At 59.1% G+C, this 10,700-nt stretch overlaps 2 protein-coding genes across 2 annotated transcripts in view; both read right to left on the minus strand.

Annotated features, from left to right (window-relative positions):
- IL17REL (interleukin 17 receptor E like) overlaps positions 1-1,900 on the minus strand; it is a 20,570-nt gene extending 18,670 nt beyond the window's left edge. Inside the window, exon 1 of the mRNA XM_032266253.1 lies at positions 1,723-1,900. Coding sequence (XP_032122144.1) covers positions 1,723-1,824 — 102 coding nt within the window. The 5' untranslated portion in view covers positions 1,825-1,900. The remainder of the gene's footprint in view (positions 1-1,722) is intronic.
- Positions 1,901-4,113: 2,213 nt separating this feature from the next.
- The window catches only part of TTLL8 (tubulin tyrosine ligase like 8), a 31,495-nt gene continuing 24,908 nt past the window's right edge, over positions 4,114-10,700 (minus strand). The window contains exon 12 of the mRNA XM_032266287.1: positions 4,114-4,233. Within this exon, the coding sequence (XP_032122178.1) occupies positions 4,114-4,233 (120 nt within the window). The remainder of the gene's footprint in view (positions 4,234-10,700) is intronic.

Raw genomic sequence — 10,700 nt, forward strand, 5'->3', positions numbered from 1 at the left:
CTGTGGGGGATTGGGGGGAGCTGGGGCTGAGCCTGGGCTCTGGGCGCCTCCCGGCTACGGGGTTTTCCGTTGTGCTTCTCGGGGCTTCCCAGCTGCCAAACGTCGGGGGTGTTTTGGGAACCCCCAGGGTGGCTTCTCTTGGCCCCATGTGGTCCCTGCCCCTTGAGGTCCCCAGCATCGGGCCCAGTCTCCTGCCCCCACCTGAGCAGGTTCCCCCAGGCTGGCTTTAGCCCCGGTCTCCTCTCCCAGGCTTCCCCCCGCGGACAGAGGCTCCCATGCCCCCTCGAATCCACCGCCTGGCCTAAGGCTGCCCCGGGCAGCGCCCCTACACCCACCTCCGGATCCCACTCCTCTCACCCCTCGACCCCTCCTGGTCAGCCCTCCCCACCCATCTTCCATGAGACCCTCCTCAGCCCTGCGAACCCCTCCTCTCCCCTCCCCTGCAGCTGTCCCCCTCCTTCCTCGCCTCTTCCACCTGCCTCAGCCCCTGTCCCTTTCCTTGCAGTAGGGAGGGCTCAGTCCTGGTCCCCACCAGCCCCCCGGGGTCACCCTGCCCGTAGCCATGTGGGACAGCCCTATCACTCCCCTGGCACCGGGAGGCACACCCCACAGCCGACTCCGTAAGGCTCTGCAGCTCACGTTTCAAGGCTGCCTCCCCAGGTCTCCCAACTCAGGAACCATTTTCTCCAACCCCCGACAGGCAAAAGTCACCTGAGTCTCAACCCTCACTTCTTGTCCCTCCCCCCAGCCAGGACCCCCAGTCCTGTCCCTCCCTGTTTTCCATCTCCCCTGCAGGAGGGAATCCGGCTAACACCTCTCCCACCTGAATCACCCGTCTCGCTTGCCCCCACCGGCCCCCACGCATCCCAGCCTGCGTTCTTCCTTGTGCCACGAATGCCCCGTGAATCTGAGCCTGCCTGTGGCACCCACGCCCACCGCTCCCTCCCCTCCCTGAGCCCGCTGCTGGACCCATCTCAGGCCCTGTGGAGCTGCTGGTGTCCTGAGTCCCCTGAGGTGACCAGGCCACCACCCTAAAGGCACATCTTGCTGTCTGCTGTCCCCACGCCAGGAACGGTGCACCCAGCAGGTCCTCAGTGAGTTCCCCCTTCCCAGGACCCCCTCCGGGCTCTTTCCACACCTGTGTCCCCACTGTGCCTCGGCCAGCCTTGGGCACCGGCGCCCCTTCCTAGGATGGCTGGTACACTTCTTGCTGCAGGTGATGAAACGCCCTCTCTTGTAAGGCTGAGTCAGCTGGCCCTGAAACGGGAGCACCACCACCCCATCCCCCAGGCACCTCCACTGCCAGCATCTCACTCTCCCGACGTTCCCCGTTCCCCAAGTGTCTCCTTGGCAGGTGTCTACCCAAGCCTGTGTGCTGCTGCCGGGTCCTGATGGCTCAGAGCAGCCTGGGGTGTGGGGTGGGGAGCCCTGGATGGGCTTGCGCGCTGCCCTAGATTCTAACAGCCTCCTTGGAGGTCACAGGTGGGTTGGAGGTGGGCTCACCCTGCCTTGAGCTTCCAGCAAACACCTCCCAGAGCAGTTCGGCAGGGTCAGGCCAGGTCTCCCAGCCTCCTTTCACCAGCTCCGCCAGGGGCCCCCAGGCCCTCCAACCCCTCACCTGCCCCTGTCCATGTGCTGAGAGCATCAGGCCACACCCGCCTGAGGAGAAACCAGGGCCTCATCTGCCACAGTGTAGGGGCCTAGGAGGAGGCGGGAGCTTACCTGAGAACAGGAGAGGCCACATTCCTCAATCCTGGGGATGGCCAGGCTCTGGAGGGTGCCCCAGGTCAGGCAGAGGAACGCAAGTACTTGCCCAGCCAGCATCTGGCTGTGCAGTGACAGCTCCCACTGGAGACTGTGGACATGAGTGGGGCAAGTTTGCAGGGTGCCCTGTGGCAGCGGCTCCTAGCCGACCCTGCAGCTGCAGCCCTAAAGACGAACAGAGGAGAGAAGGCCGCTCCTCACAGCAGGAGCAAGTGGACACACCCCCTCCTGGCAAAACAGGGCTCCCTTTACGGACAGCAGCCGGGAGATTTTCCATCACCCGGGGCCGTGAGACTGTGGCCCGACACTCGTGGAGTTTCTAGGTTTCCAAAGGAAGCATCCGGAAACCTTGAGGTCTTTGGAGTCCCAAAACACCCTAATGGGGTTCCCCACGGGGCGGCCACTGGAGCAGAGATAGCTCCAGGCCAGCGGGATCAAGGCATCGCCTGTGTGCACCCCCCTCAGGCGTGCGTGAGGCCGGGACAGTAGACAAGCCCTGGAAAGCTGGCTGGGCTGGTAAAGGGGGGGCAGAATCTGTCTTGGGCACTGGTACCCCAGAGCCCCTGGCTTCAGCCCCAGCCTCTAAGGGAGAGCCCTCTCCTGGGACCTGAGGCTCCACCCCAAGTCCTCAGCCCTCACCTTCCCTCCAGATGTGAGAGGCCATCCCCCCTGCTCAGTCCTCACTGTGAGGTCCCCCACTCCAGAGGGCAGCCCCCAAGGCTGGGAACTCTGGGGCTCGGCTTCTGCTCAGGCAGCTGTTCTGAGTCCTCTTCTTATCTGGAGCATCCAACATGCAGGAAAGTTTTTGGGCAGAAACTCCCTGCTTCCCATTTGCCTCCAGCCAGGGCAGGGGGTTGGAGAGAACCAGGGTGTGGTTCTGGGCGACCTGGCTCTTCTCTTCCTGGACAGGCCCAGAGTCCCTGTGTCCAGCCCAATCTCTATGTCTTGGCAGCACAGAAGCTCATGCCTCTGTTCCTGGGAGGGCACTGCCCCACGTGTGTGTGTGCGTGTGCATGTGTGTTCCTATCTGTGTGCACATGTGTGCGTGTGTGGTGGGGGATGGAGGGAGTGGATAGCTGGGGTGTTCTGCCTGGAATACCCACAGAACCCCCAGACTGGGAGAGGCCGTGGGCCTCACACTGTGGGCTCGGGGAGCGTCAGGAGGGAGCTTGGGAAGCAAGCTCTGGGGCTGGGTCCCAGGGGAGGGAAGGGGCCTGCCATGGCTATGAACTCCTCCCTCCCTTCTGCCACCGCCCCCTGCCCACCTCCCTGCCTCCTGGGCCAGCACCTCGGCCCTGCCCCCATCTCCATGGGCTGGAACTTATGCAGTCACTGCAGGGTCCATGGGGCTGAGCACCCCCCGCCCACAGTGTGCCTATGGCCGTGGCGCCTTGCAGAGTGCCCGGTGCTGGCCTCCACACCACAGCGTGGTCAGCAGGCAGGTATGTTTGGGGGTGGCCCAGGACGGTCTCTGTCACCCACTGTCCCGTGCTGGCTGGGCTGTAAGACAGATACTGCAGCTGGGCCTTGCCCGTCAGCCTGGCGCCCAGCCCTCCTCATACCGGGGGGCTGCTGAGCCATGGCAGGTGTCCCAGGCGACGTCCATGGGCACGGCCAGCAGGATCCTTGAGAAAGGACAAATGTCCCTCCCTCCCCGGGCCCCTCACACTGGAACCTCTCTGTCTCCAGGCCTCACTGGGACAGGCCCCCACCATGACACCCAGCTGCCTGAAGGCATCCTCCCAGCACCGTCACGCAGGCAGGGGCTGCAGGCAGCCAGTAGCCAGTGACCTCGTGTGGGGACGTCCCATGGGGTGTGGCTGGTGCTGGTCCCAAGGCCCAGGAAGGATGGTGAAGCCAGGCCCTTGCCCCGGCCCGGCCACCCTGTCCAACCCGAGGATGGGGGCTCTGGCGCTGGCTCTGAGGGCTGCGGGATTGGCCCCGCTCAGTATCCATGAAGAGCCAGGCCACAGCCACCTCCTGGACGAGGCCTGGGTGGCAGGGGGAGTCTTTCCATGTCTGGGTCTCCAGAGCAGCACAGTCCAACCCTGGGGTCTCCCTCAGTGCCTGCGCTGGGCACCAGATGGGAGGAAACACAGGTGGGAGAGCCTGGGCGGCGCCAAGACTTGCACAAACGCGGGACGAACGAACCAGCGTCCGCCTGGGACCCCCAGGCTGATGCCTTCCCCAGGGTGGCTTGGAGGGGCCGGGGCGGGCGCGGGGATGCCAGGCGCAGGGCACCCAGGAAAACTGGCGAGGACGTGGGTTCTCAGCCTCAGCTCCGCGCAGGTTTCCAGGGACACGCGCCTGGCTCCGGGCCATCATCCTGATCCCCGCGTGGGTCCCGGCTCACGGGGTCCGAGGGCTGCAGCTCCGCCAACCCATCGGCACGAAGGATGTGCCCTGCAGGACCGGGGCGGCTGTGGCCCGCAGCACACGGGGCAAGCGTTCGGGGGTCCCCCTGCAGCCCTGGGGACAGAGGGGTGCTGAGACCGCAGGCGTCGGGCTGCATCCAGCTGCGCTGCCCTCCGCCCGACTGCCCCCGGGCGCGCTGGGACCCGCCACCCCGACAGTGCCTTCCTCCACCTGCAGTCGCGCCCCGAGCCCTCCCCAAACACCCACCACCGCTCGTCCGGCCCCACGATGTCCCACACCCCCTGGACCTCTGGACGGCGCCCAGGACGCTGCGCCCACGCCCGGTGACCCTCACGCCAGGCCACAGACCCCTGATTCCTCGCCCACGTCCTCCCCCACCCCAGCCCACCCCCGACCACCCCTGGCCTCATCCCTGTGCCCGTGGGTCCCTCAGTCCACACCCACCAACAGGCGACGCCCAGGCCCCTCAAGGCCATGCCCCAGGCAGGCCCCTTGGGGGCATCTCACCACCTGCCAGGGCAGCCCAGTGGAATGTCCAGCCCCAGGTGGCTCCCAACTCGATCCTGCGTGGAGCCCACCTGCTTCCCCCAGCTTTCAGAAAACCAAGACCTCCACTCAAACGCAGGGCAGGCGCGGTGGCTCAGGCCTGTAATCCCAGCACTTTGGGAGGCTGAGGTGGGGGGATCACCAGGCCTCAAGTTCGAGACCAGCCTGGCCAACATGGTGAAACCGTCTCTACTAAATATGCCAAAAATTAGCTGGGTGTAGTGGTAGGCACTTGAAGTCCCAGCTACTCAGGAGGCTGAGGCAGGAGAGTCGCTTGAACTCCAGAGGCAGAGGTGGCGGTGAGCTGAGATCACACCATTGCACTCCAGCCTGAGCAGTAAGAGCAAAACTACTTCTCAAATAAAAATTAAAAACACGGGCAGGGGGTCAGGGGTGGGGCATCGCGCCTCTGGGTGAAGGCTCTGTGGATGGAGAGGTCCCCTTCCTCAGCCTGCCTAACGCCCCTCCACCTGGCCCCTCACCCCAGAGGGGGAGTCCAGCTCTGCCTCCCAGCACTCCTGCCTAGAAGGACCCAACCAGCCGGGGGATTTGGAGAAGAGCAGCCCCCACTGCGACTCCTCCTGCGCTGCTGTGCCCGGGCTCAGGTTCAGATGCCTGGTGCAGAGCTGGGCCGGACCAAGTGGGAGGTGGGCACAGGGCAGTGCCTGCAGATGAGGGCCAGCAGCTGGGGCAGGCCCCCAGAGTCCCAGGGCAGGTCAGTGGCTGTACAGGTCAGTAGGGAGGTGGGAGTGTCAAGGCTGAGGGCGTTCCCGTCCCCATGAAAGGCTGCAGCTGGTGCAGTCCATCTGGGCACGCTGGCACCTGAGAGCCGGGCCTGGGCTGGGGTTCTCAGTCTGGAGAAGACCTGCTGCCCACAACCTGTGGTCAGACCTCACCAGGCCCCATGGGCTGTTCTGATGCCAGGAGCTGCTGGAGGGAGCAGGCCCCATGCCCGGCATCCCACGTGGTGCCCGTGGTCTGAGAGGTGGCTGCAGCCCGTGCCCTTTCCTGCGTGGGCTCAGAGGTAGCAGCCGTGACGGGCAAGAGCAGGTAGGTGCTGTCCACTGTGGGGCCACTCCTCGAGGTCACCCCTGCATGGCAGCTGCTGCTTTTCAAGGACTTTCACACCGTTCCTCGGAGTGTCCCAGGATAGGCAAGGGTGGCAGGTGTGGCCACCATGCGTCTTTTTCACACAGGGGTCCTCTCAACCCGACATGCTGGGGCCTTGGCCTGACTCTTGCTGGCCTCCAGCCACTGGCCCTGCCCTGAGGCTGTCTCGGGTCTCTGGCCATCCCTCCTCAGTGGGGTGAGCCTGTGCCAGGCCCCGTCCCCCATTTCCTGGGGCCAGGAGTCAACCTCAGGTTGCCCAGGCCAGGAAGGGTGAGGGGAAGCCCAGCCTGTACATTTGCTGCAGCTGTACCTGGTGAGGGAGGGACAGAAGGAGTCCCAGGGTGGGGTAGGAATGTGGGGTAAAGGGGAGACTCCCCAGTTTTCCCAGCCCCCGGGGATAAAGGTTCCCAAGCAGCCACAGCCTAGCCCAGAAGTGCTGGGGCACCCACTACCAACAGCAAACTCGGGGCCCCAGGCTGAGTCACTCTTCCTCAGGGTCTGGGTGGGGAGAGCCCCCAGTGCCTATGCAAAGCAGCCCATGGCTTCCGGGAACCTCAGGTGGAAGCTGAGCAGCGCCTGGGAACTGGATCTCCTGGAAGGGCTGGGCCAGCCTGGCACATGAGACAGGCCAGGGCCTTCGTGGCACAAGCAGGGCATGAGTGGCAGGAAGAACGAGGTAGGAGCAGCTCCCGCTCCTCAGGGCTCTCATCCTGGAGGGGAGATGCAGGGAGGCTGGGCCGAGGACTGGGAGGTCAAATCTGCAAGGGTACTTCAGTGCAGCAGGCCAGGCAGTGCTGTTGGGCAGGGCTCTGTCCCCACACACCCAGGGCCTGCTGGAACCCACCAGGGTGCCCAGAAAGTATGTGTCCAGTGAGTCAGGGCAGAGGCTGGGCCCACCCTAAGCCAAGGAGAGGGGACTCAGTGTCTGTGGCTCTCCGTGTGTCTGTGCGTGATGAATGGAACATGCATGAGCTGGCTGAGCAGCTGGTGTGGGGCCTGTGCCCTTCTGAGGGAGGGGAGGCTCTACGGAGGCCTCTACGGAGGCCAGGGCTGGAGTGAGAGTCACAGTGGGGACCAGCAGGCTCCAGGGAGCCCATAAGGTGCACTCAGTAATGAGGGATCTGGGACCTAGACCAGTCCTTCCAGGGAAAACCACCAAACGGGAGCATACGGTAGGAAAAGCAACATAGAAATGGGCAAAAGCAGCAGGCAACATAGTAAGGGAAGAGGGGGCCAGACCAGGGAAGGTGAGCCCAAGGAGAGGGCGCCCCGAAAGGTACCGGGCCCCAAAGTTCCTTCCTCTGACGCTTCAGCACCTGGAGCTCTGGGTCCCAAGGCCCTGGAGTGTGGGGACAGAAGACACCTCACACCCCCCACAAAATGGGAGCCCCAAACCACTGGGTGCAGGGTGAATCAAAAACAGCCGGGCGTGGTGCATGCCTGTGGTCCCAGCTACTCGGGAGGCTGAGTGGGAGGATCGCTTGAGCCCCAGAGCTTCTGGCTGCAGTGGAGGCTGCGACTGCACCACTGCCCTCCAGCCTGGGCCACAGAGTGAGATCCTGTCTCAGAAAAGAAGAAAAACGGTCAAATAATTTTATTAAAGAGTACAACTTCTAAAAATGAAAGCTGTGAGAAATTAAAACTTCAGTGGGTTGGTGGCATCCTGAAATGAACAGGAAGACAATGCAGCACAGGCAGCCGAACAAATCAAAGACGTGGGAGATGAGGAGACGCAGGGAAAGTGAGAAGGCTTAGCAAGCATTTAGTCTGCGTTCCAAAGGGGAGGGGACAGAACGGGGTGGGGGCAACATTTAAAGACATAACGGCTGAGAGAGTCCCATAACTGAATAATGACACCGTGGCACACAGCAAAGACATTCAAATTCCAGGTTGAATAAATGAAAATCAAATGGAATACTCAGATATCATATTAAAGCAGTCTTAAAAGCTGGCAGATAGAACAGGCAGCTCCCCTTGGAGTGGCGGCAGGCTCTGCCAATTTTCCAAGAGCCACAGTGGAAGGACGAATTCAACGTTCAGAGGGAGAGCGGCTGCAGCCTGGACTCCTGCCGCAGAGCATCGACTCTGTCATGAACCTGTGTGAAAAAGATGTTTATAGGCCGAAAGCTCGTCTGAGCGTCCCACCGCTGGCGCCTCCCTGAAGAACACTGTCTTGGGTGGACAGAAAGTGGTTCAGAACGAATGTGATGGGACATCCGAGACTCGGGAAGAGTGAAGGGCAAAGAGGAATGTATGTGGGTAAATCTAAAAGCCCTGGCTGTGCGGCAATGATGGTAATCACACCCAGGAGACTGTTAAAAACATTATTAAACAGGCTGACAGCAACAGCGAAGTCAGAAGGCAGCAGGGGACGTCCATTTTCCAGGCTTCAAAGTTGATGTACTCTCGGGTGGGTGTAAGTGCGATTTCCTTCACGTTAGATTTTGGTAAGTTAAACGTGCAAGGAGTGATTTGCAGGCAGTCGCTAAAAGACTAGAAAGAGGGTACATCACCTCTAAACCAGGAGAAGGAAAAAACAAAATGAGAGAAGGAGCATCAGTGAAAACTGTGACAAGAACACAGGAACATAGAATGGACAAGATCAACAAAAACTGAGTGAAATCAGACGGTGGGCACTGTGGCCATCGGGCTCCAAGGCAGGATGCTCACCCCAGGCACTCATGCATGTGTGCTCCCCTCCTGCCCGGATCAGGATTGGGGTGCGTGGCCTGTAGAATATAGCAGCAGCAGGGGTATGTGATGTCTCAGGTGAAGTCATAAAGAGACCTCATGACTCTAGCGGTCTCTCTTGAATCACTCACTGGAGGAAGCCAGCTGCCATGTTGTGAGGACACTCAAGCAGCCCTGTGGAAGGTCCACGTGGGAGGGACTGATGCGGGTGCACCATCAGGGAGGTGGGTCCCAGCCCCAGGCACACCTTCAGATGACGCTGCCTCAGTTGGCACCGGGACTGAGCCTCAGGGGCATTCCTGAAGCGGCACCATGCCAATGAGCCCTCCTCAGAGTCCTAAGCCACAGAAAACGTGGGTGATAAACGTGTGCTTTGTCAGCAGCTCTGCTTTGCAGTGATTTCTTATGCAGAATCAATCACCACAGAATCCATGTTCATGATTACATTAAATGTAAACGATAGGTGTGCTGATTAAAAGATTAAACATTGGCAGTCTGGAATGTTATGCAGAGAGACATGTAAAACATAAGCTTATATAATGAGAGAAAAAATATACCAGGAAAATCCTCACCAAAATAAAATTAGTAACAATCTGAAATCTCTAAAGTAAGAACTGGTAGAATTCCATGCGTCCCCAAGATTCATATCATCCTTTGCTTAGTAACTGATAAAACAAGCAGACCAAAAAAAAAAATGTAAAAAAAAAAAGGGAAATAAAATACAGTATGTCAAAATCTGGCCCAATTCATGATACTGAATAATTTCAGAATTACACATTATTGGCACCAAGAAACATTTATAAAAATTGACCACCTAAAGCAACTGACAACCAATATCTAAGATAACGGTCTGTAACCAAAATACAATTTAGCTTACAAGGAAAAGAAACAGCTAACTAGGCCGGGTGTGGAGGCTTGCACACAGCTCTAATCCCAACACGCTGGGAGGCCCAGGCAGGCGGATTGTTTGAGCTCTGGAGTTTGAGACCAGCCTGGGTTTTGCCTGGAACATGACAAAACCCCATCTCCACCAAAAAAAAAAAAAAAAAAAAATTAGCTGGATGTGGTGGTGAATGTCTGTGGTCCAAGCCACTGGAAATGCTGAGGCAGGAGATGGCTTGAGTCTGAGAGGTGCTGGCTGCACTGAGCCAAGATCGTGCCACGGAACTCCAGCTTGGGTGACAGAGCCAGATCCTGTCTCAGAAAAAAAAAAAGTAACTATAAAATCTGATGCTACTGCATTTCTAGGAAACTGATTTCTAAGTAAATGAGAGATTAAATAATTGTAATGAAAATTAGAAAATATTGAACTGAATAATAAAAATATAACATCTCAAAAAATTTTAGATTCCGTTAAAACAGAAAATCAAGGGTCTCTGGTGACACTGATCAAGATGGGAGAGGGAGACACAGGTAATATTAGGAATAAAAATGAAGGCATCATCTAGTCCTGCAAAGACCAAAAAGATAACGAAGGAGCCCAGCACGGTGGCTCACGCCTGTAATCCTAGCACCTTAGGAGGCTGAGGAGGGAGGATCACTTGAGGCCAGAAGTTTGAGACCAGCCTGCGCAACATAGTGAGCCCCAGTTCCTTAAAAATAAAAAATGAAAATGAAGGAAAGCAAGGTTAATTTCACGTTAGAATCAATCAATGTCATTCACCACATTAACAGAATAAAGGAAAACTGCCCAGTGACCTTGGGGGAGGGGGCAGGAGGGTCCTGCGGGAGAACCCTGGCAGCATGGCTGGCATGTGGGGTAAAGGGCCGAGGAGACCTTTCCTCTCCACATGAGAATCTGGCACTAGGCTAAGTCTCCAGCTGCCTCCACTGATGACCTGGTAAAGGTAGTCCGCAACACTGCTCACGGCAAATCTGCCCTGGGGCAGGCAGGCTACCCGGGGGCTGAAGACTCATCTGTGCCTGGTGGGGCCTGCGTTGCTGGCCTTCCTGAGTGACCCCCACACCGGGGCGTGTGCCCAAGCCATGGGGCTTAGCCTCCTGTGGGACAGGCGGCATCTCGGTGAGTGGAGTCCCAGCCCCTGAACCTCAGTGGGAATCAGGAGGCAACACCTGCGTGCTGTCCTGGAGACCCCTCGTAAAGACCCCATCATGCCCTCATAAAGACCCCACCGCGCTCGTAAAGACCCCACCGCGCCCTCATAGAGACCCCAGCACACCTTCCTAAAGACCCCACCATGCCCTCGTAGAGA

The sequence above is a fragment of the Sapajus apella genome, unplaced genomic scaffold (assembly GCF_009761245.1).
Source record: "Sapajus apella isolate SASKATOON/1434 unplaced genomic scaffold, GSC_monkey_1.0 scaffold156, whole genome shotgun sequence".
In the NCBI taxonomy this organism is placed as follows: domain Eukaryota; kingdom Metazoa; phylum Chordata; class Mammalia; order Primates; family Cebidae; genus Sapajus; species Sapajus apella.